Genomic DNA, 26,548 nt, shown 5'->3' with positions numbered 1-26,548 from the left:
GAACAGAAAATTCAACATGCTTAAAAGTGTAATAATCAGAAACACAATTCATCTCTAATATAAAGTATCCAATTTTCTTTTTTTTTTATTTTTTTTTTATTTTTAACCCCATCTGTGCCTCAGAGGAGGAGTTCCCTCCACCGTGACACTTTGATCCCCAAAGTATCCAATTTTCTTAAACATACTTTACTGTCGCCCATTTCAGTAAGTGAGAAACATTATGGCTCTGAAATTCCTCTATGAATCCTCAAGGTTTCTAAATAAGTTAAGCAAAAATTTCTTAGCTGAATTCTGACAATCAAAAATTTACCTATGAGGCAAGAAACTATGCTGGACAACTCACAACCTGTGCCCTTTACCCACAGCCTGGAATTCCACATACCTCAGAATATGGCTTTAAAATGTTCTTTAATAGAATTTCTGATGTTTTCAAGTGACAGAGGTATACATTTTTAGCTACATGGTAGACAGCCCGTATATGACTAGCGGACAACCCAATGTATCTCCAGCGGGATGATTTATCGTAAAGAAAGTCACCAAAAATTGTAAGCAGTCTGGATTCGTGTTTATTGAAGCCAGTAATTAGAGACATCTTCTTTTCAGCACTAGAAAGCAAGGTTCCACATGACTGCATACTGCATCCAGATAGAGTCACACCCCTGGACTAAGGCTGGTGGGGGAATATATCTGCAGTCCTAATTTTTAAGTTAAAAACACCAATAAACTTAGTATAGAGACAACAGTGAACTTCCACTTACAGCATCAACATTGTTAAGGTCATGATGTACAGAGCAGTCACTTTCAATTAACTAATAAAACACATCTTCAGTTTAAATACTGGTTTAAAAATGCCAATCCAAAAAAAAAAAAAAAAGTGCAAACAAAATTAAATAATTCTAGCAGCATACCCATTGCATTTTTAGGAAAGACCAATTCATGGCCTTTATCATGGCCATATCTTTAAGGTTGGGCTTGTTTCTTTGATTTTTCCATTTTGAAGACAAACAGCAGATGTAGCCACTACAATATATATAAATAGTCATAAAATTATCTTTAACAGTCTACCATACAAGTGTATTCTGCAAATAAAATGAATTTTACTTTAAAAAGTAAAGGCTGTTTATTGTTTGGCCTTTGGTTCCAATGCTTGAAAACCCCCAAAATAACAAAAAATATGCCCCCTCCTCCCACCCCCACTAAAAAGAACCCTGCAGCTCCCCAAAGTTGGTAGACTTTGGCAACCACTGAGCACATGACACTATACATCAGCTTCTTCTGATCCTAGGAGTAGCCACTTGTCCCGAGAAACTAAAAGTGATTGCCAAGAAATCCTCCTTCACAAGACAGATGTCTTGGCATTTCTTCGGTTCTAGTACATTTTATACTGACACAAAAAGTGCTTATCAGTTTAAGTGATAAAAGTAAAGTCTTGCGTTAAAATTTAAAATCACACTGTCTCCCTCCTGGATATGTGGCCTTTCAAAGAATTTTGTTTTATTTCTGAGGTCACTTATTTTGTGCCCCCAGCCCGCCCCTGCCAGATGCTAGAGAGGGATAAAGTGACCCCATCATTCGTGTGGCCGCAAGCTGTTTGGCCTCTATTGGTCATTATACCACAACTATCATTCCAAGTCAGTTTACTGTCATCACCTGGACAATCTGGTAACTGGAAGCCACAATACATTAAAAAATAAAAAATAAAAAAGGGGGGGGGAGTGTATTTTCAACAATAAAACTGGCATGAGAAACATATTTTTGTTTGTCAGAAAGGTAAGTAAATACTCAGCTTTCTCCTTAACAGTGTTCAGACCTTTACAAAAAAGCAATTCAAGACAGTCTTAGAGTCTTGTTATATAACACAGGATATTAAGTTACACCCAGTACAGTTAGTGGTCAGTCAAATCTGGTATGTAAAAGTAATGATATTAGGGAAGTTATGCTCAGAAACAGTACAACAAACATTCATATAAAAAAAGTAAACTCCACAGAAGTGAACTGTGGTTTTTCCCTTGGTTTGACAACAAAGGTTCTATACATTAAATTAATGGTAGTGTTTGCATTTCAACGTTTTGTGTCATGTATAAAATTAAAAGTGCTGTTTTAAATCCACAGAAGTCACTTCCAGGATGATGGTGTGACACGACAATGTGCATGTATTTGCCCTAAATGGAAACACCTGAAACACTTATTTCCATAAGAAAAAAAATGCTAGTTTATGAAAGACATAAAACAAGAGAAATGCATCATTTCCATCCTCAATACAAAACATTCATACTAATCTGTTTATCTGATAGCATTGATCAGACCAGGGAGCTAGGACAAAACCCTTTTGCATCACTGGAACTCCATGAAGGTTTCCAATGACCTTAAGGCAGGGACAGTGTGAGCCAATTAATCAGAGTGCAATTACATTAAAACCTCCTTCATACTTTCTGTAGCACACTGCATTATGGTAAAATGAGAGGTTGGTCACCCATTCTCTACTAATAGGCCAGCCTGTGGTAGTAAAAAAAAAAAATGAAATAAAAAATGACAAAGCAGAAGCTATTCAGAAAACACAATTCAAGGTAAACTAATGTGGTAACTGCTGACTTTAAACACACCCCACAGTGACTGACTGCCCCACGATACACATGTGTGGAGCCCAACACCTCCCACGAGGACACGGCCTGGGCCATGCACGTGAGCCCTGGGCAGCTGCCATCTTTCCCACCCCCACATCAGCTCCACCTGACTCAGGCATCCCCACACTTAACACATCTTCCACAAGGTAAAGATGCATTCAGAACAAGTCCAATTCTTATTTTGCTTAGTGTTTAGTTTGGAAACACTTCTGATTTTTAAGTTTTAAAAATGATTTGACTTCTACTGAACACACAGTATTTACTAACATTGCTCATCTCCTCCTCCGCCTCCTGCAACGTTCAGCTTCCCCAACACTTTTCTCATTCTTCCTTCCAGTCTTTCTCTTCCCTGGACTTTCTGCTACTTAATGTGCTTCCCATGAAGAAGTGAATCTGTTAACATGCAACTGGTTGGACTAGCCACCATCTGATCAATGACTTCCCGGTCTCACTGGCTCCACCCTAAAAGAAAGTGGGCCCTCTTTCTCTCCATCTATCTTCCCTTCCACAAGAGGCCCAGCTGCACTTGCTGCCCACAAGAGAGCCACACGCCTGAGAGTCCAAGGGTTATCCATCACAGAGGGGTCTGACACACAACCTTCCTAAAGGTGCATTTCACACTCGGACAGCCACTGAAGTTTTTTTTTTTTTTAAGTTCATCTCCCCTGCCCCAAAAAACTGATAGCATGTGCCATATCAGAAAAATCCTGGTCTTAGAGAAGATCAATATACATAGTTATTTGGTCATTTTACATATGCACTTTTTAAGGAGGATCAGGCTTCATTTTCTGTTGAAGAGTTTGTTACCATGGAGTCTGGCTTTCGAGTCATTCTATCCAGTTCTTCCTGAACATTTGTCAACACAGTCTTTTGTCCTTAAAAAAAAAAAAAAAAACAGCAGTGATGAGAGACCAGAAAAAAAAACTTTTTTTAAGGAACATTTAAAATAATACAGATTTCTATAATCATTTTTGGTGATAATCCCAGTAAGAACAAGAAAAGTCTTTTTTTCACTGTATTGACTATAAGGAGACAGACTGTATTTCAGCCCTTCTTTATTCCAAATGCCACAGTTCTGGGCTCCCGGACTACATTACTGCCCCCTGCCTGGGGATGCCTTTCTGCCAAACACAAAGGCCTTTCTGAAAACCCTTTGAGCCCTATGCAGTCTCATCACCATTTTCCGAGAGGTGGTATTTGAGTTTCTGGCATGCAGCAAACTACTCTCTGTGCCTCAGACAGATGTCTATGTTTTGTTTCTAATACAACAGACTCATATGGAGTCCTGGAATCACCATATTTCAGTAAGAATATTAGACTAAGGCTGACAATTTCAACCTTGCACGAAGTTGGTGCACACAGTATTGAACACTAACTGGGCCCTAAAAGTGACCCCTCTTTCCTCCCAGGGAATACCAGCTTATAGCCTGGGCCACCAGACCAGCCTCCTGAGTCTCCAAGAACACAAGAGCCCCTGAAGGCCCAGGCTGACTTGAGGATACAGTGATTTCCCGAGGGCTTTGATCAGAAAATACCAATTAAGGAAAACACTGTATTAATTAATATTCCTTATAGCCAATGGAAAAGTAAAACCCTTCTGAAATGGCCTCAAGCTTCCTGAGAAAATGCATCATTTTTGAGGAAGCTGGTTCCTTTGTTTCAGAGACCTCCAAGTCATAGACTTGCCCCACCTGCCCATGTGGAAGAAGATGAGTGGGCGGTCACAGAGATGTGTATGTGTGACAAGACAGGGAGCTTCATGGAGGAGAAATGCCTGCAGAGTTCACAGGCAGCTGATGACAAGACGGGGGCAGCAGAGTGAACAAAATCCTTATAAAGCAACATAAAAATTAAAAAGTAAATAAAATGTCAACAGTACACTCTAGACCATGCTTTCAATGGACAGAGCTTCTACACCTGGGCCATACGTTTAGGATCTACCTCAATCCACCCAGGACTCGGTTCCTGAGAACCAAATATACATAAATCCCACCTCAAATGTGCCAAGAAATTTGCATGGTAATATGGTAATTCTGTTGTAAAGTATACCGCTCAGTATAAACCAAACACCTGTCCAGAACATCAAGGGTCTGCAGCTCAGTGGAAGCAGACACTCCTGTCTACCACCTCATCTTCCAGCACCCCTCCATCCCAAGGGTCATAAATCTCCCAGTACCTGACTTCTTGGATGTGCTCTGCACCCCACCAGCACCAGGACTTCCAGGAGAGCCTGTTTTTTTACTCAATAGACTATTGAAGAAGCTGGCCAACACCCCTTCACTTGCTGCATTATCTAAGGAAACATTAAGGAAAAAAGCATCACACAAACTGGATGACTCAATTAAACAACAAACTATTTTTCAGCTTAGAATTATCCACTTGTGGTTATGATCTTTGATACTGAGCACATTCCTTCACTGTGATGCCTTATATACTGCTACTGCTAAGGCTGATTACATGTTAGCATAATTAATTAAGTGAATCTTGTTTATATTTCTCACCTGAACCTGTACTCCAAATCATCTCCCTGTCCATGAGGCAGAAGTTTTATAAGCCCATGACATTCCAAAGGTGCTGTGAAAAACTCTCATTCAGTATACAGGCATCAAACATGCAAGAACTAAATACAATTTGAGCGTTTTACTAAAGCCAGTATCTTGGGGTATTATTAAGTCACTGGGATGAGGGCCAAACCAGTAAGGCATCGAGCTTGACAAAGGAAGTGACAATTCATAATTGGTAAAAATATATACCTATTAAGAAACAAAACCAAGGATTCAAAATATACATTTTAAAATGACTTATGCTGTATTCTTCCCTGAATACAGAGAGGCCTAACCAAGGCCTTTACAAAGCCAGGCATGAGGGCACCAATTCCAGCGAAGGAACAGGCCTTGGTCTCTGCCAACCCATGAACTCCCTCTAAGACAGAAGTGGAAAACAGCCCTTGTGGGGAAGAAAACAGCTCAGCTGCCTTAAGATTCCACCTACCAAACCCACCGACTCAGCCCCTAAAGCAGGAAAGAGGCCAAGGACCCTCCACGGAGACAGGGTACATACTTTTGATATTCGGGTCCGGCTTCTTTACTGACGTGCCTGGGGAGGCACTGGGCACGCTGGCTGGCCCTCCCCGGCCCTGGGTTCTCGGAGAGCCAGAGGGTCCTCTTGCAGGGGATTCCTAAGTCCAAAACCAAGTCGAGTCACACAGGCGTCAAAATAACAGAAAATACATATTCCCAAAACAAAGACATGCCTCTGTGGGGTATTTTTCATAGTCTAGGGAGATAGGTGGCAGGAATGAGAGTTCGTGCTCAGCTCAGTTTCTTTTTAGATCCCAGTTTCTCCTGAGAGAAGAAATATCAAGATAACAAAGCCTGTTCACTCTAATGCCCAGAACTCTGTATTCCTTCATCAGACATTTTCTGATTTTCTACCATGTTTCTGGCCCTGGGCTTTAAGGGGGACAACATTCCCTCTGAAAACATAAAAGCCCACACAAATAAAAGCTCTCACAAATAATGGTATAAAGCTTGGCCACCCATGACGCTGGCCCTTGACCCTCAGCTTAATTTAAGGTACTTACGGAGGCTCTAGTGGGCGTGGCTGGCTGCTTGGCAAGGAGTGACTGCAAAGAGAGGGACACACCGGCCATTAACACACGCCTGCAGAGTGCACGGGTCTGGAGAAACACTTCTGAGTACTCCACTAGAGGGCACCATTAACAACAGCCGAATCATAGGGTCTACACTATAAATGCAAACATTTTAATTGAGCAATTTGATCGATGGTGGGAAAAAAATACTTCCAGGAACCAGTTTTTAAGCTAAAGAAGTAAAGAGAGCACAGAAGGGAGGAAAAGCTGGCAGAGGAACTATCAACTCCCTCTGCTGACCTGTCTGCACCATGGGGTCTAACAACTGTCTCAGTGAAACAGAGAGGTGGGGCAGGGTCTGCAATCTGAACCACCAGCTTGGCTTTACTCCCCTCACCTACAAAGTGTGTGTACTGGCTCACCTCCTTCATGCACAGGGCTGTGTGGGGGCTAGGTGACATACTGGAAGTGAGGTCAGGGCATTTGGTAAACTGTCAACATGGAAAACGCTATGTTAGAAAATGTACATTTACAGACAGAACAGGTACTTAAGGACTTCCCTGGTGGTCCAGTGGTTAAGACTCTGAGCTCCCAATGCAGGATGCATAGGTTCAAATCCTGGTGAGAGAGCTAAGATCCTGCATGCCACTCAGCATGGCCAAAAAAAACCCCAGAAAGGAACAGGCACTTAATAAGGTTGTAAGCCTATCGCTACAGGAGAATCTGCAAGGCAGGTACTTTGTACTAATCTGACAAATGAGAGGGAATGACGAGAACTGGTAACAACCCCTTTGTCGCCGCAAGCTCTTTGTGGTATCCCCTAACCTTGCCCCAGGGAGCTGGCCTTCCACTCACAAAAAGCCTCTGCTCCAGCCTCACTGGTCTTCTTACCTGTTGCTTCATTAGAAACACCTGCTCATCCTCCGCTGCCAACTCTTTGTCATGGACCAGCTGTGAAGTGAAGCAACACACTCATTTGCAGTCACAGGCCAAGAACACCCCAACTACTTGTCAAAATTCACGCCGAAAGGAGACTCTTGGGTTCATGTCTCAACGTGGGTTTCGGGAGTCTTTGCAGAGGTAGGTTTTTCTAGCCTAGCAAAGACCCTGTTTCAAGGCCAGCCCTGGCATATGGGCAAATGATATTTTAAGTCTGGCAGGTTCTAAACAATACCTCCCAGCTCAGGGTCTGCAGGTGATCTCAGGAGCAAAGGGCATCTACGAAGAGTAACCCAGAGGCAACGGAGGCACTCCGTCCCTCATGCCGCACAACCCAGAACCACTTACATAACACCAGATTTCATTTAAAGACTTTTTAAAGGCCCTTGGATTATTATCTATTTTTTACCCCCTAAGTGGTTCAATGTGTAAGATGTCTATCTTTATACATTAAAAAAAAACAAAAACAAAAAAAACCACCTACAACTCTTAAAAAATGATTGATTAGGGTACCTTTCTCACAGGAGGTTTCACAATAAAGTCTTCATATGCATCTTCTGGCTTAACAGTTGTGAAATTTTCATGTAAAATAGCTATTTTCTTTTCATTGTCCCAGCCTGCGGGTCTAAAGGCAAAGAGACAGAAACCAACTTGCTTCTCCTTAGATGCATTAGAGAACACTCCGCACACTCCGGGTTAGAGGACCTCCGGCTGACACCCTTTTCCCCCAAGTTCTGATACGCAGTTGCTGGGCTGGCTGGTAGTCTCTGGCAGACAAGCCAATATTCACTGCAGGTCCAGTTCCATACTGAGGTCACAGGGCCAAGGCCTGAGGAGCCAGCAAAAGATCTCTCTGACTGTACATGCTGACTGACCCACAGCAAGTGTTCAGAGCTTTTCCACAGCTCCACCCAGAAGGACAAGGACACCATGGGGCCCTATTCTGACAGAGGGGAGAATACAGAGCAACACGGAGCCCAGGGTGAGACTGTCTCTCTTGGAATCTGGCACGGAGACCCACCCATGAGTAGTCTGAAACCTCTTCTTTCTGACAATGGTCCTCTTATGGCTTGGCTAATTTTACTGATGTGTGAATATGTACCCTGGAGCAACGGGGAGCGGTAGGACCTGCACTACCCTAGGCCCCAAACCAGAGGAACACAGGAGTTTTTGAGGATCCTAAATGGGTGCTGCCCAGATGGACATCGCAGGGCAGGATGGCACCCAGGCTCCATTAAGTTAAGCTGAAGCCTAAGGTAAGGAGCAACTGTAAAATGCCCTACACGACATACTTTTGTCTAGGCTTCCCATTCTCCATCCAACTCTAGCTCTATAACCAAGGAGGTGCTTAGTCAGGGCGCTCCCCATGAATGGCTTTGCTGACTTCACCAGCTCCTGTTGGGCAACAACCAACAGGACCTAAGGTGCCAAAGACACTGCCACGACCCATGTCACCCTCAGAAGCTCTGAGCTGCTTCTCCACTCCAGACCAGCCCTGAACACGACCAGTCTCCCTATGTCTCCTCCTCCTGAGATCTGAAGTGACTTGGGTACTGACTGACTCCAAAAGCAAACCACTCACTGAGAGCTTGTGGTTTTGGTGCTGGCCTGACTGCTCTGGACAACGGTCCTCTGAAATCAGTCCACGTCTCTGAGTCTGCTGTCTGGGAATCTCCCAAATGAAGCTCTCCCTAAATGTCAAGGAGACAGCCTGTTCAGTCCCCCGAGAGCTCTGGGCTTCCTCACCTTCAGTCTTTTCCCACACCGTCCCTCCCACCCTTCCATTCCTTCTGGCCTGCACACTCCACTCTCCCGCCAGCATCTCTCCTCTGCTCTCCCTGTGGCACTGCCTCTACTACCCCACCAGCGACCTACCCCCTCAGCTGTGTCTCTTACAGGCCACACACAGGGACCACATCTCGTTCATTTCTGTGTCCTCAGCAAAGAACGTGGTCACCTAGGAGGTGCTCAGTGTTTGCTGGATGAACTGCCATTCTTTTTTAAGTCAAGAGGACATCTAAGCCTAAAAACGCACAAGGCCTCTCAGAAACCACACCTTCAACATTTATTTATGCATCCACCATACTTCTCATTCTCCAGTGAGGGAATGACACAGGTTCCAAGTCTCTGCCCAGGACGGTTGGCCCCAGTGGCTCCCAAGTGTGAAATGTCAGAAACACAACAGACATTCAGTATAGCCTAAGCCCAAGCTGATGAGATGCCAGGGAGGGCACAGGCAGTCATCCTGCCAACAGATGCCATTACACCAGACGTTGCAACAGAAAATGTCCAGGATCCCCGAAGCGCCAATTCCCTATGCTGCCACTCCTTTTCTCAGCCAGTATTTTACCAGAGTCGACAGTAAGTGGCAAAAATGTTTTGACAACTTGCTTTTAATGAAAAGAGGCAGCACACCTGACCTCACTCCACCCACTTCCTTCAGACAGGAGGCAGAATGGCAAGTAATCTGGAAAGCAGCGGAGAGGTAAAGTTGGGTGTATCTACGCCCTAGGAGGTCCAACTCCAAGAACTTTGCCAAGCAAGCTGGCTGTATGAGAGAAACAGAAGCACCTCACTCGGAAGGATAAAATGTAAAGAGCAAATGCACCATAAAGAGAAGCGTTCAAAAGCATCACCCTCTGCCTTCTTCTGATGTCTATGTCAGAAGCTTCCTCTGTCCCTTTTTCACTGTAATAAAACTCTGCTACACACACACACACACACACACGCACACGGGCATCACCTGTAAAGAACTCACATAAAAACTGCTTCCTTTTCCACAACTAAGGCAGGAGTGGTAAAGTGGAAACCGTATGTTTTATGAACAATGTACTTATACAACAAGTCGAGGTTTTTCTCTTCTTTAACTGATGTGTATATCAAAGCCGCTCCATCTGATCAATCTGCTTAAGGAAAACCAACTCACTGCAGGAGGAGACAAAAACGAACACATACAAGCACAACCCTCAAAGTATTAGTCACAGGTTGCTCATTTTTGATCAATACACGATTAAGAGAAAGTGTTAAAATTTTAACAACGAAAAAGGGAATAGTAGCAGAGGAAGCAAGTCAAAAGCATAGAGCATGTCGATGATAGCGGGCCACGTAGGCCTTTTTTTTTTTTAAACATGTAAACTGTCATCTTCTGACCAATTTAGTCTGTGTCCCAAGCAGTCAAGTTACTGGTTCTAAGGCTATAGCCTGGGAAAACCCTCAGCCCCGTCAAGGCACACAGGTTCTTTCCCAGACAGATGCCCACATGTGATCAAGTGTGCCATTAAGCATAAAAGAGACGGGCACCACCATGTTACTGGCCCTCACCACTGAGCTGGACAAGCTGAAGAGCCCGAAGGAAGCAGTGGAACCCACCTTTACCCTCCCCAGCCCAGGACGTGGGGCTACTAGATTTTCACAGAAGACTCAAAAGACTGTTGACAAAGCATCTCTCTCATTGACAGGACAAAACATAATAGAGGAAACCCTGAAGCATCTACAACACTGTCATTTGGGTAATTAACCTTTTCTAAAAACAAAAAAAAGTGAAGTTTAGAAAGATTTCCAAGATACAGTAAAGATAATTTGTAATAAAATTATCATGTATCAGCTTTCTTAATATGAAAGCCTAAAAAAAAAAATATGAAAGCCTATCATATGTGCACCATTAAAAATAGAAAGCAATAAAAAACAAGCAGAAATTAATAAGTCTCAAATACCAACACTGTAAAATTTTTAAAAGTAAAAACATGTATACAGTTTCATCCTGGCATGAGACTGTTTTGGGTTCAGGAAGCACTTCACCTCTTTGAAGATGCCCCATCCGGAGCAAGCCCGGATCAACACACAGAGGGAAGCCTGTGCCCTGGGCCCCAGCTCAGCGCCCCAAGGATACACTGAAGGCAGAATCTCCGTAGGTGTGACTGGATGAAGTCAAAGTGCTCGTCCCTGTAATCGTGCTCCTTCTCCAGGACGCTCACCGCATCACACTGCAGGGAAGACAGAAAGAGAAGGGAGTCACCCTTCTGCCTCTCTGCCTGCTGAGGCTGGGACCACTGGCTGCTTCAGAAATAAAACCATCATAGCTTCAAAGAAGGAAGCTACAGCCCAGAGTCCACGCGTTAATTGACTAAACAGACAAGAGTGAAAAGCAACTGGAGATTTTCCCCTTCATCCTGGGCCTCAGCTTCCACATGTGTAAAGTGGGATAAAATAGCCCTGATCATCTCACAGTTGCTCTAGGAATCAAACAAGGGCACATCAGGAAACAGGCCCCCTGGACATGACTGTGCACCGCACACTCCACAGGGCTGCATCCTCACAGAGTATGCTGTGAACAGCTCATGCTATACTTGGGCAGCCTACCAGCTCTGACTAAGATCACAGAACTTCTGAACCCGAAGTGTTTTTACAGCTATTTCCTTTTCATTTCTAAGAGACACAACTTTATGTCTCTATGACTACCCTTAATTTCTATTCCTACCTCATTATTTTACAAACCCTGAATCCACTTTCTTCTTTTTCCGGGGTTGCTATGTTCTTTTCTGAAAACAAGTCCAATAGACTTTAGAGACCAAAAGCCAAAAGAATTCTGCTCTTCTGTGTTCCTTTTTCACCACTAGTTTGAGCTAAATGAACTGGTTTACACAGCCTTAAGAAAACTACTTTCAGATCTGAGTCTGCATCCCTCAATAAAGTTGACAGTGCTCCATGAGATTAACTCAAGCTATAAGTAAATGTCACATTTCTAGCAGCAAGGTAAAATGACAATATTTTCTATACTGATATATTCAGTGTACCTTAAGAATCCTGAATTAGCCCAACATCCCCTTAGGAAGACACCTAATGAGAGCTTCTCCAAGTTTCTTACAGATGGTGAGTGTTCACTGACCAAACCCAGCCAACCTTATGGCTCCCACCTTTGTGCACACCACCAGCACTGGGATCCCGAGGTTATGAGTCAGCACATTGTCACCGAGAGGCAGGGCAACATTTTCTTCATCAGGACCTGAGGTCAGAGGCCCTCTTCTTTGTGGGGAACCTTGACAACCTTCCTCAGGCTCGACATAGTCTTGAAAATCTTTCACAACTACAGGTAAAGAAGGAAAAGAAAATTACACACGCATTCACACAATAAAAAATGCACAAGCCAGCTTTAGAAAACTGAAAGAGGGAGTAATAAGCACAAAACATTCAGAGTTGTGACAAACTTCCTAACTGCATCTGACTTAACTGCAGTATTAGGACTTAGGGGTACTGATGCAAAACTCTCAATTCTGTCAGTCTGAGCAGTGTAACCTCAGAGCAGCAAAGATAGTGCCCTGGTCATCTTCAACTGTATCCAGCTCTTAACAATTAAACAGGTTTTTAAAAATCTCCTAAGGCTTCAACAGTTCCTACTATGAAAACAAAAAGCAAACACTTTTTTTTTTTGGTCCACACAGGGAGGCTTGAAGGATCTTAGCTCCCCAATCAGGGATTGAACCCGGGTCACAGTAGTGAAAGTGCTGAGTCCCAGCTGTGGGACCACCAGGGAATTCCCAACGATTTTCTTATATGTTTTACACTTTCAAAATATTAGGGTAGTTGAACTGTGTTAATTCAACAGAGGCAACCACTAGAAATAGGTTATAACTTATAAAACTCCCCAGCTTTCTCATTAGAAGTAGTTAAAACCACCTGATCTACACAAAAATACGCTGTTTCCACACAGAGGAGGTGTGTCCGTGGTAAAGAGTGAGGCTGCACTTGCCCAGCACCACCTGCACCTCCTCATCGTCCTCACTCTTGTGGACTTTCACCTGTAAGAGATCCTGAGGCATGTGTGTCATGGACCTGTCCCTACCTCACACAAGTAGGGGTCAGCGTTACCACATTCACTCCCTGGCACACACAGTCACTATTTTGGCCAAGGATACAACCCCACAGGAGGGCCTTCAAGCTGAGAGCGGTCTATGGTCTTGGTTCAGGCAAAGCCCACAGACCTGCCCCTTTTTCTTGGTGCTTCAAAGTCACATGTGAGGCCAGAGAATAAGACATGGTGATTAAAGCTACTTCGAGCCAGAGGAATGGGCAGCTCTACTCTTCTACAAATAACACGAGTAAAGGACCTAAAGGGACCTCTGCTCGCATCCTCAACATGCTCACTGAGAAAACACAGAGGACTAGACGAACGCAAACCTGGAGAGAGGCGCGTGTTCTCTTCTTCACTCACAGAACAGGTTTCAAATATTTTCAAACGATGAGTTCTAATTTACAAAGAATTTAGGTTATCATTATCCAAGCTTCTGCAATTATCTGGGAACACACTGTCTTTCACATAAATTGAAAACCACTGATTAACCCCAAAAGTGGAGATGTAATGTTTCACCTCTACAATTTCTCTTTAATTAAACTCATTCATATAAAGTCATTGCCAATATAAACAAATGACTGAAGAGATCTTCACTGCATTGCATTTTGGACAAAAACAGAGAAGGGTTTTTTGATAACTGCTGAAGGATCTTGAAGGCATCAAAAGTTCCCACTTATTTTTTAGAAATCTGCTTTATTTTAGCTTTATGCAGCCAAGACCGACACACAACAAACTGCACGTTTAAAATGTAAATTTGGTTTTTGTGGGGGAAGACCTGACTTGTGTCTTGCGGAAACTCAGTTCCCTGACCAGGGACTGAATCTGGGCCACAGCAGTGAGAGCCTGAGATCCTAACTACCAGGCCACCACAGAACTCCCTAAATTTGGTATTTCTGACATTATGAATACACCCCTGAGTCAGTACCACGATCAAGATTGTGCACGTATCTATCACCCCCAGAAGTTTCCTTATACCTTTTGGTAATCTGTTCTCTCCACCTCTCCTCAACACCATCCCTAACTCCATGCAATCACTGATCCACTTTCTTTCAATACAGATTAGTTTGCGTTTTCTAGAATTACATATAAATGTAACTGAGAATATGTTCTCTTTTTAGTCTTCCTACATTTTCTCTTTAAAAGCATTTTAATAGATCTTCAAGTCAATGAAAAATACAATGGCTTAACTGGGTAGTATCTGTATCTCCCCAAGGTCACATGCAGCAGTCAAACAGGCCGTGAGACAATGAGCATGGCAGAGCCTGGAACAGGTTACAGGTGAGCCAGGTGACTGCGGGAAGGCAGGCGGAGGTGGGAGTGGGGGGGGAAGCTCCAGCAGTCTGCTCCTTGAACCTCCACTCCCAGCATGCTGCATAAACTGTGTTGTGTTCTACACATGCCATGACATGAACATGGGTGGGAAACCCTGGGCTAGACTCCTTATTCTCTGAAGGACTGGCTTAAGTACTGTTATCCAAAAACAACAGGAAATGCACACGTTTTTAATAATCCAGCATTTTAAAAAAATAAGCTGGAAGGCAGAGCAGATATTCCTAACAGAGGTGATGAAAAGGAATGATAAAAATAAAGTGAGGACTGTGTAATCTGAATAATAATGTGTATATTTCACTTAGGGCACACAAATTTGTTGTTGTTTAGTCACTAGGTGGTGCTGACTCCGTGTGACACCATGGACTGTAGCCCGCCAGGCTCCTCTGTCCATGACATTCTCCAGGCAAGAATACTGTAGTGGCTTGCCATTTCCTCCTCCAGGGGATCTTCCTGACCCAGGAATCGAACCTGCGTCTCCTGCATTGGCATGCGGATTCTTTACCACTGAGCCACCAGGGAAGCCCAAGTGCACACATACTATAGTATTAACAGTTTCTCTCCAGCAGGTGGGGTGGCCGGGATTTCACAGCAGGAGCCACGCGCCCACCTGGGGCGTCAGATGGAGTTGGTACAGGAAGGAGCAGCGCTCTACCCTACTGCTGCCACCTCCTTCTGTTCTTTTCCCTCCTGCCTCACTGATCACCTGTTGGTTCCACAGTTCTAAGAAGACTTAAGAGACAGTACCTAACTGTTTTCCTCTACCTGATAAGCAAGGGAAGCCACCAACACAAAGCTGGAAAGAGAAGACCAACCTACACACAAGCACCACCTTCTGGCAGCTTCAGGGACTGCTCTATCCTCCCCCATCAATCCTGCTGCCAAACAGCTGCCATGGATTCAGGACCACTGGGGACCCTAATCCGGAAAAGAGCGGCTGGCCAGGGAGCATCGTTCCAAACTCAGCTGACTGGAGACTGAAAGCAGGATGGGTGACAGCCTTTTCTTACTCAATACAATACCTAGAGTGCAATTAAGCTGGAAAGTGGGAGTCCTTCAAGGAGAAGATGGGCAACCGCTTTATTAAAATGTAACCTAAAACCAGCACTAACAAAGGCAATCCTTCAACGGGTAACACAAAGGCGTGAATACCATTCCAAGCATCTCATAGGAAGGGCAGTGAAAACAAGAGAGGCCCTCAGAAGGTTAACCAGAGTCATGAGGCATGGATGCGGTTCCAGAATCTCTAGCCACCCTCCAGTGTCCCCTCCTCTTCTTCCTTACAACCAAACAGAACCGTGATACTTAGAACACACGGCCACATTGACTACATCTCCTAAGGAAATGTCTTCTTAGGAAGACCATGGGCACACGCCCTTCAGTCCTTTGCTTTTCCTCCATCCAGGTGCCTGCAACACAGATGTGAAGGCTGGAGCTCTAGGTGCCAAGAGGAAGTGAACCACACCCTAGAGATGACCAAGCAGTAAGCAAAAAGGAGCCTGGGTCCTTGACCTGTCTTCCTCGAGCTGCTTTCCAGGCCTGAACTAACTAACCACCTCTGGATTTCACTTGCAGGAGCAAGTAATAAAACCCAGTCTTGTTTAGGCCACTGTTATTTTGGGGCTTGTGTCACATGCAGCTCAATCTGATCCTAAGTGACACAGACATCAATGACTAAGACCACAAAATAAATTCAGTGTGTCATGGGAACACAAGCTCCCCAGAATTGGGCACCCTGTCTGCTGTATGTATCCCCAACACCTAGAACAGACGTGGCCCCAGACAGACACTTGCCTTCTCTGGGAAGCAAAAATATCCTTGGCCCAATGTCTTCCTTTTTTTTTTTTTTTCTGTTTTAACAAACCTTTACAAGGTTTATAACTCTAAGAAAACAGGTTCAGAAACTGAAATCTCCTGTGCCATTAATCTGGGTACGATGGTAAATGTGCAGCGAAAGGAAAACAGCTCTTCAGCCTCAGAACTCTTCTCAGAAGTTGCCTTCAGGGTCTCTATTTTAGGGGAAAGATCGGCTTTATCTAAAAAAGTCAGTGTTTGAGGACAGATGCGCTGAGCTGCATAACAATCACTGCAGCACACAGGCGGGTGTCCCAGGAAACATATGCACACGACAAACTAAAGAATCACCCGTTAAATTCGTGTTAGGTAATCTGAGCCAGGGGCAAGCAGAAGTTATGACAGGAAGACACCCAGCAAGAAATCTGATTTGAAAAGCACATCGAGATTCCCGATGTGTCTCTGCCAGTAAGTATGAAGGTCCCGTGTGCCATGCCCCAGCAGCCCTCATTAATTCACTGAAGGGAATGATGTCATCCTGTGGAAATAAGCCAGGCGGAGCCAAGACTGCCCTGGCCAAGACAGCACTGCTGCCGCTGCCACAGCTCCAGCCCCTGCCCCTCCCATTTCCCTGGCAAGTGGACAGAAGCTGATGTAACTGCACAGAAGCAAAGAAAACGAAAAACAAGCTTCTGAATCACAAAAAGGAAAAACAAAACAAAAACGAACTTCCTTTGAAGTTTGTTCTCAAAAGGCCTTGGATGTCCTGAGTCTTAAAATATCCTTTCATTTTAATGACACACAAAAAAGAACTTCCTATTTCTTACTAAAATCGTATTTGCTGGATGGCAAAATGAACTAAGTTAAGAGCCGAAAGATTTATCTTTTGCGAGGCTTCCTTTAAATCTGCAAATGAAAGGACCTCAATGATATCCAGGGCAATGGACTTGCTACAGAAATCACAATAAATCTCCACACCCACAGATGTGAACTCAGCAGACAAGGGGTAAACAGAAGAGGAAAAAGACTTATAGAACCAATCACATTTTAGGGGATGAGGCAAGAACACTTATTATAAAAGAAAACCAATGACAATAAGGAATACTGATTCATGTATTTTCTTCAACTGTGACAGCGGAGACAAAGACTGCTGTGAAGACTTTTTTGGCCATACCACGCGGCTTGTGGGATCTTCCTTCCCAGACCAGGGATGGAACCAGTATCCCCTGCAGGGGAAGCACGGAGTCCCAGCCACTGGACAGCAAGGGAATTCCTGCTTTGAAGACTTTCTGACTACTGAATCGACAAAAGCAACTCTGAAATAAACGGTGCAAACAAAACAAAAACTCTATAAGGAGAGCTTTGCAGCCTCTTGATCCTGTGAAAAGGAAGGTGGTTGGAATCATCCAAAGAGACCAGGGAATTTTCCAATTAGGAAAACCCTACATTACTTACACTTCCGTTCCAGCTCCCTCATTTCTTCTGGTGGAATTTTCATTTTATCAATGTGCTCACGTAAAACACTAGCCCATTTCTGTAGTGATTCCATCACAGTCCAAGGCCTAGACATATCTGCAACAAAGATGACCAGGGTCTCCGGCAAGGATTCAGCAGAAACTGCAAATTTCAGCAGGCCTTTGTGGTATAGATCTCCATCCAGAATCCACACATTGCAGCGTGTGTGATCTAAGAAAAGAAGCGAAGTTACTGATGATGACCATCAGCACAGCTGAAAAGGAGAGTCACAGCAGGAATAAATTTGAAGATGACAGCCACAGAATTCCACACAGAACACAAAAAAATCCTGACCAGAAAACACAACAACTCTTCATCAAGGTGCCCTGTGAACTGTCCAAACTACAAAATTTCTTTAACAAAGGACATTTTAGCTTTCAGTAAGAATCAGAAAACATGAATAAAAGCTACAAAAGTTCCCTGGACATCTGTGCCATAGTCTAAATAATCCATTCTAAGATATCAGCAATCTGTGAGGCGGCAAGCTGTGGCCAAGAGCCTGTGGTTAAACAAGCTCTTATTCTGTCAGTCACACTCAACAGTGAGCTCACATACCACAAAGGGTGCCACAGAAACAGGACCTTTGTATTTAAATGCTAAGATAAACTCATTACTTACATAACTAAGATATGGATTATGGGATGCCTGATGATATTAAGGAATTACACTTATTTCTGGTATAATATGATTACATTTTCAAAAATCCTCATCTTTTAGACATACATATGGAAGTAGTCACAGATAAAAAGAAATAACGTCTGAAATTTGCTTGAAAATAATCCAACTTGGAGTAAAAAGAGGGTGTAAAGTATAGCTGACATAACACTGACCAAGAATTGGTAACCTGAAGGCAGGGGATAGATACACTGGGGCTCATCAAACTCGTCTGTGTTTTAGGTAGTTTGGTTTTCCCCAGTAAAGTTAAAAACGCATATGCACAAATGTGCAAGTGCTGACAGTTAATGAAGCACATGATTCTAAAATTATACCTACATAATCAAACCGTAGAATTCTCCGAATTAATAACGTACATAAAAATTTTTAAATATCTTTTTCAAGAAAAAAAATTTTTAAATATAAGCACGTCAAGGGAGCCATCCTACTATCAAAAATATAATTTTATTAACTTCTTCCCTAATAAATTCCAACTTACACTTTAAAAAACCTGTCTTCAAATTGGGTAAAGGTCAAAAGGAGATTCTAGGTGTCCTACTGACCTTCCAGAATCCTCCTTGTTGGAAACCATTTTGGCTGAGCAATGCGTGTGCTACCAGGAAGGACCCTGAGTCAGAGTGACTGGCCAGAGACAACCCAGAAACGAATCCTATCACCATAAAATCCGAGAATTCAAGCCATGAAATCCGAGAAGTGGCAGAGCATTTCTCCTGGGTTCCCTTACCCTCCTGTGCTCCGCCTGGGTGCCCCTTCCCAATGAAGTCTCTTGCTTTTTTTTTTAAAAAAAAAAAACAACCTATCTTCAGTTAGCTACCTTTTTCTGGTATAATCAATTAATTTACAGGCTGTAAAAAATTTTATATTCATGACTTTATTTCAACAGTTTACAATAAAGATATCTACATCCAACTATGCTTTCAAAACTCTTAACACATTTCAGATAGCGGTTTTGATTTGGATTCTCTGAATGCCTTCAAAAATACTGCATTGTACCTGAAGTCTGCAGATTTTAATGCCTGCCCCTCACAAGACATAGCTCCTTTCTTCCCACTGCCCACTACATATAACCCAACCCCTGTGCATGGAGATCACACACACCACAAGTGGTATTAAATGGATACCCCAAATCCTGAAGGCAGAGGTCCTTTGACATGTCAAGTTCTACCACAAATGAAGGACAAACCAGATCCTATATTCTCTACCTAGGTGATTGCCTGCAAAATGTATATTTATAACCCAGTCATAACACACAATTAAAAAAAGGGAGGCTGAAAAATGTATAATTAACCACAGGTAAGGACAACTCTTTCATCAAAGAGGAACCTCCAAGTAGGAGGCCTAAAAAAAATCCCATAAATGCAGAGGTCAAGAAGCTTTTAAGGCAACCTAAGGAATCTGAAATAAAACTTAACATGTACTTCAACTCAAAGGCAAGTGAACATGGTTACTTTGAGGCTGGGATGAGATATGTTTATGCCCTTTGAAATAAGCATCTGTAGAAATGTATGGAGTATATACATGATGTTTCATATACTTTCAAAAAGTTACTAGATCCCTTTGCTGTTCCCCTGAAACTACCACAACACTTAATCAGTTATATCCCAATACAAAATTAAAAGTTTAAAGTTTTTTGGGGGAAAAAAAATGGGTACTAGACCTACCACTGTGTTTCAAGCACTCAGCGACACTTAACACACGCCACCTTTCATTTTGTCAACTTACACACTAGTTTCATTGCCCAATATTACTAATGAGGAAACCAAGGAACAGAGTGAAGTCAGTTACAACTAGTGACTACAGGAGTGGGATTCTAAACCAGTCCTGCCTGGCTACAGTGCCCAAGTTATTTCCACAATAATCATCAAAGACAGGAAGCAAAAGACTCGGACATGTAAGGCCCCCTAGTCTAGCTCAGGGACCCGAGTCCCAGCCCTATTACCTACACAAACTCCAGTGGGCCTAGGCGGGCACTGGAAAGCCTCTGCTCGCCTCAGACAAGGAGAGTCCTCAGCGCCTTCTACCTCTCTTTCACACTGAACACAGGGAATGTTCAGCAAGGAAAAGTAAGCCAAGGAAGGAGGAGCAGGAAAAAAATCCCTGGAGTGCTAAGATGACCATAACGTTAAGATTAAAGATATTTCCCCCTCTATTTAAATAATTCTTGGAGCTCGAAGAATTAAGGTAGAAGGAACCACCTGTGATCAGCTTCTTCATTTCAGCAATAAAGAATGAGGAACTAGAGGTGACGGAATTTGTCCTCCTGTAAAATCACTGTTACATGGTGATTCTTACTGTTTAAATGGGTAAAGGCAATTTTAAATAAAGTAATTTAATGAAGATATTTCATCCTTAGGCTACACAGATAACTTTCCTACAAATTTAAAGACCTAGGCACTAATAATTATTTATTTTAGAGTCATTCAAGATCTAACATAAAACCTGAAAGTTTAGAAAGGAGGCAATACTGACTAATGGTAACCAAAAACCATTATTCCAACTGGACTCATAAGAAAAAAACTTTTAAATGATATCTAATCCTTATAAGAAAGCTTACCATGCACTTTTAATCATCTCAAATACCCAGAAGGTAGAAAACAATTACTATCCACATTCTACAAATGTGAATTAAAAGAGAACATTATTGCCTCTGAGTCTCTATTCTCTCCACTTGGGGAAAACAAACAGAAAACACTAAACAAATATCCCCCAGGAAATCAGCATTTCTACACTGTCACCAAAAAAACTCCAAAATTCTCTTGTGAATATCTGTTAAGCTGTTACATTTTGAACTACACCAATTTCAGATTTTCCACTAGAACCAGCCAGAGTAACAATGGTGCCCAGATCAGCCAGCCAAGCATTTCTCTCAAAGAAAAGTGCAAGGCACTTAAAAATTTCTTAGTTTCTTATGTTTATGTGCATCTGAAACTTTACCCTCAGTATCTCCTTTTAAGTGGGGCCACCCAGCTAACAGGCCCATTCCCCACTTTGCTGCCATACTCTATACAAAGAGAAGAAGGTAAAGTCCTACAAAGACACACACTTCATCTAGTCCCCTGTGACTAATTCTCTTAGAACTAAACAGAAAATTGAGAATGCACGGCCATTTTGCAGGAATGGTAACCAAGGACTCAGACACCTGCATGGGTATCCATGCTTCACTCACCATCTCGGTCCTCATCGTGGACGCTGAGGTAGAGATACTCTAGGCCTCTTCCTTTTTTGCCATGCTCAGCTCCTTGAAGTTTAGTCATGAGGGTTGTTTTACCAGAACCATCTTCACCTACAAGTGACGCACGTAAGAAGACAAAGTGTACTGTTTACTCTAGGCAAGGATGGGGAGTCTGCACAGTCACACAAGGCACTTTCATACGGAGCTTGCTACAGAGGTCTCATCTGCATTCATAAACAAAGCAGGCCCTGCTGCAAGAGTAGTCAGGGTGGGGAAGAGTGAGAAAGGTGGTAATTGCCAAGATCTCAAATGACAATCTACTGCAGCCATCCTTACCTCCCAAGGAAAGGAAGAAGGCAGGTCCACAGACCCTATCTACAACTTATAAGACACGCATATGGAAAAGTGAAAGTAAAAGGTCGGGCTAGCGTCTCACAAAATAAACTTCTGCCCCAAGAAAAGCAAATCTTCAAAATATAATCAACCTTAATGAAAAAAACTCTAACCCTGCCTCATAACCATGAGTGATGGGCTGCTTTCCACTTTCAGTTTTAGTGCGTTTCTTTCGTAAGCACCCTGAAGGCTAGGAAACCAATGAAAATAATCACAGACCTAAGCAAAACTCTTAAAGCACAGCCTTAGTAACCACCAAGCCTCCCCTCCTCCCCCTCCACCAGCAAACAATTCCCCTCCCCCAGCCTCAAAAGAAACCTTAAACATCAGAAGGAGCCACCACCAAGAAACACTGCTGGCACTCCTTGGATTTAATAATACAGAATTATGGACCAGGAAAACCGAAAGGCAATCCACAGATCCAAGTTCTCCTCTCCACCCCCAATGCCACTCTCACTCAGGCCCTCCACATCCCATCTGGACGTGGTGAGCACTCAGCCTGACTTCAGGCCACCTGCCACTCTCTGCCAGAGTCCCCTTTCTAAACAGAGATCTGGTGCCCTGGATCCCCCAATCTGTGAAGACCCCTAAGCATTTTCCGTTACCTGCTACAGTGGTCATCAACTAAACACCATCCATTCCCCTCAAAAATAGTGGGAAAACCACCCTCCAAGTGATTCCCATGAGAATCAGACTGTAGAGGTGAAATAAAAAGCCCCCAAGAATCAAGCGGCTTCAGGAAAAAGCAGCGACTCTTCAGCCTTCCACAGTGTACCTCCACCTTACCTCATCAGTCACCTTCCACAAGGAGGCTGTGCTAGCTTCCACCCTCCTCCATCCTGGTCACCTCTGTGTTCCTGAGAATACTAACCCTGTGCGGCCCTGCATGTTGACACTTATCCTTCAAAACACCTAACTCCAAACAGCAGCAAGCCATGGCTGATGCTCCAGAATCATCTGCCTATGCCCAGGACATCTATCCCCATCTCACTAGACTGAGATTCTTGGGTAGTGTCTGCGGGATGTCTGTACAGTCCCCAGATCCAACCTGGGCAGTACAGGACTCACTCAACAAATGGGTATTGGCTGTATGAATGAACCCAGCCAAAGCCTCTCACTAGACAGAGATGCTGAGGGACCTAAGCCAGGTAACCCAGCAGTGAAGCCTGAAACAATGCAGGAAAAGTCCCTGGTGGGGACTCCGAAGCCTGCTGCCCTTTGCGGCGTTCCTCTCACCTTACACTGCTTCATCAAGATCGAGAAATGGCTCCTGTGGCATCTCCTCCCAATCCGACGACCCTCAGTTCACCGCATTCCTCCCGCCTCCTCCGCTAACCTCCTCATCCAGTCCCTCCCCTCTTTATGCCCAGTTTGGTGAACTTCGAGGCTAGGAGCGCAGGAAGTCAGGGTCATTTAAAGCAAAGCTAATATTGCGGCCAAGCGACTAAGGAATGTGCCGAGAGCACTTGCCAGCATCCCTGGGCTCTCGAAAAGGGGCAGCGTCCCGACCTCGGCCGTGGTGACTCAGCCACATAGGGCTATCCAGCCAGGGTCTACAGACCCTCCCGAGCAGGCAGGCGGCAGAGGAGAGGAAGGCAGGGACCAGGGAGAGGGCGCCCCGCCTAGCCCACCCCAGCTCCCCGGACAACGCCCCGCCGGCGGTGCTCACCGAAGACCAGAATGTTCTTGCCAGACGGTAGCTTGGATCTGGCGCGGGTGGACACCTCGCTCAGGATCGAGGACCTGTGGGAAAACGGCAGAGCTGTCGGCCCCGGGACCAGCCTGAAACTGACCGGTCCGCGACTGCCCGTCAGTCCGTCCGACGGTCCGCCCCGCCCGGTCGCACCCTCCCCGGACCGGCTGCCCTAGTCCGGCCGCCCCGCAGTCTCACCACAGACTCTGGCCCTCCTCCTCTTCACTGGTCAGGTCGCCGGCGGCCGCCACCGCGGGCCCGTTGGGGCCCAGCAGCAGCTTCTTCTCCACCCCACCGGCGCCATCTTGCCAACTGCAGCCACAAAGAGGGCCCTCCCCCGGGCCCGCCGAGGACCCGCGAGGACCCCGCCGGGCCTCCCGCGCCCGCCGCCCCCGCGCCGCCGCCCGCACGGTCCGCGCCGCTTGCCGAGCTCCGCCGGGCTTGCGAAGTCCGCAGGCTCCTGCAGGGTCGTGAGGCCACCGCAGTGGTAGGAGGTGGGCGGTGGTCAGGCAGCCGCCTGGGCAGCCCTGCTTCGGGAGGCGGCGGTGCTAGCGGGAGCCGCCCGGGCGGAGTTCGCGCTGGCGGCCTCTGCCGGCCGAAGAGCGCAACAGCACCCCTGTTCCAGGTCTTCCGTCCAGTGGCCGCTCCGGCTGCGCTGTCCGGGGGCCGAGGCACCGGACGGAGGCGCTGAAGCGAAAAGCTTAGGCTTTGGAATGAGAACAATACAGGATAGCGCCGTTTATCGAGTGCTTATCGTGTGCCAAGTTATCTCACTAAATCTCGTCTAACTCTCTAAGGGTGAGGAACCTGAAGCTCAGAAATCTTGAGAACCCTGACCAAGGACTCAATGCTTTCCAGCTATCTTGTGATAGCATCCTGGTACTTGAGTCTTACTCATCAGTTTTAACCTATTATATATACCATGGACTTTGCCTAATCCTAATCGAGCCACGAGTTGAAAGATCGGCCTTAAACGAGACTCCCCAAATACAAATATCATGCTTTTCACCTCGTCCTTCCTTGACCCTATTAAGACCACAAGGCAGTGATTTTTACGGCAGTGAATAATACACTTTTTACGTTAATTACAGGGCTTTTTTTTTTTTCTGGGAGCCAGCGTTTGACACCAAAAATAGTAGGCTTTAATTTCCTTTCTTCAGGAAAAGAAAGAAAAAGGGATAGATGTGAAAGGAGAAGGGGCAGGGGAGGAAAGGGGAAGGAAGAGGGTAATGGGAAGAAAATGAAAGAAAAAATACATTTCACCTGTCCAGTTTCACTTTAGGTGTGACTGCTACCTGAGGGCTCTGTGGAAGCAGAGGCATTTTACAAGGCATTTCTAAATATCACAAGGAAGTAGGATATAGCAGAAAAGCAAGGAGTATGTGGGTTTCAGATGAGTAGGACTTTGATCCTGGCTCTGCCAAAAATTAAAGGATCCAACAAATCGGCATATCCTCTGCCAACCTTAATGTAAGGTTCAAACAAGAGTGAAAACTTACTGAGAATTGTACCTCTGGAAGTCTAGGAAACGCAGAGAAAGTGTTGTAAATCATAAGGCAAGTAGTATCAGAATTTTCACTGGACAAAAGACGGAGTTGAAAACTACAGGCCAGTGAAATTCATCAGCCCTAGGTGAAATTCTCTAATGTGACCAGTTGGAAAAGGAAAAGATAGCACCAGATTTAGTTCTTTTTTTTTTTTTTTTTTTGCAGGAATACCAAGTAGGAGGATGCTGCAGACACAGCAAATTCAGATTTCAACAGGACATTTGCCAATGCATATCGTAGACAAGAAAGTGAAATGTAGGCTGGATGATGGTATCCAGGCTTGTTAAAGACCAGGCCCAGAGGGGGCTGATGAGCAAGCCCCCCTGCCCGGCCCAGAGGAGGCTTCTAGGAGCCTGCTCCAATCTCCTGCCTTAGCCCAGGCAATTCAGGGTATACCATTCGCAACTTGGATGAGAATGCAGCCACACACTCATAGAAGTTGTGGATGACCTGAAGCAGGAAGGGAGGCCTAACACACTGGATGACAAACTGAGTACAGAATAAATCTAAAACTCAACAGGGGGGCTTCCCTGGTGGCTCAGATGGTAAATAATCTGCCTGCAATGCAGAAGACCCAGGTTTGATCCCTGGAGTGCGAAGATTCCCTGGAGAAGGAAATAGCTACCTATTCCAATATTCTTGCCTGGAGAATTCCATGGACAGAGGAACCTGGCAGGCTATAATCCATGGGATTACAAAGAGTTGGACACAACTGATTAACACATACAAACACTGAAGTCTTGTAGTGGAGTTAAAATAAGAACAAGGTAAGAATTAATTTAAAAATGTCTTAACTATATCAATTATAATTGGAGAGTTGGTCATGTAGAATGCCAAGAAGCATCTTAGGTAAGGTCCATTAATCCTTTGGGGCTTCCCAGATGGCACTAGTAGTAAAGAATCCACCTGTCAATGCAGGAGAGGCAAGAGACACAGGTTCAATCCCTGGGTCGGGAAGATCCCTGGGTCAGAAAGATCTGGAGATAGAAATGGCAACCCACTCCAATATCCTTGCCGGGAAAATCCTATGGACAGAGGAGCCTGGCGGGCTATAGTCTATGGGGCTGCAAAGAGTTGAACGTGACTGAGCACACAAGACTCACTGAATTGAGTCCACATTCACTTGCTCTTGTAAATCCTTTGGGCTAGCAAAAAAACTGGTCCCTATACTCTGCCAGTCAGTCCACATTTTGGGGGGGACAGTCTATAAACAAAAAGGTGCCCAGTGGTCAGTGACTAAGTTCATAAGGGGACATGACACTGTTCGGCTGAAGCAGGAAGTAGCTAAGATTCAGCAGCATGGAAGATAAAGGATGTAGAGGGGAAATTGATGAACATTTATCATTAACTCTCTAAAGGGCTGGTATGTGGAAAAGAGATTCAACTTTGTGGTTCTGCAGGAGGTACTCCACAAAGGCGTATTTCAT

The 26,548-nt window shown here is 44.5% G+C and overlaps 1 protein-coding gene across 1 annotated transcript; it reads right to left on the bottom strand.

The window, feature by feature from the left end:
- Positions 1-392: 392 nt before the first annotated feature.
- On the bottom strand, positions 393-26,548 carry DYNC1LI2 (dynein, cytoplasmic 1, light intermediate chain 2). Its single transcript, XM_010851127.1, has 15 exons — positions 26,507-26,548; positions 24,106-24,280; positions 23,773-24,034; positions 23,551-23,624; positions 21,483-21,599; positions 17,582-17,812; positions 12,069-12,238; positions 11,045-11,138; positions 9,914-10,049; positions 7,669-7,780; positions 7,108-7,167; positions 6,208-6,249; positions 5,685-5,802; positions 4,801-4,917; positions 393-3,499 (listed from the first exon to the last, which is right to left on the bottom strand). Exons 1-15 carry the CDS (start codon positions 26,546-26,548, stop codon positions 3,399-3,401), a joined length of 1,851 nt encoding a protein of 616 aa, XP_010849429.1. The 3' UTR covers positions 393-3,398.

This window comes from Bison bison, unplaced genomic scaffold, assembly GCF_000754665.1.
Source record: "Bison bison bison isolate TAMUID 2011002044 unplaced genomic scaffold, Bison_UMD1.0 scf7180017864297, whole genome shotgun sequence".
NCBI classification, from domain to species: Eukaryota; Metazoa; Chordata; class Mammalia; order Artiodactyla; family Bovidae; genus Bison; species Bison bison.
This window is presented reverse-complemented; position numbering and strand designations above follow the sequence as displayed.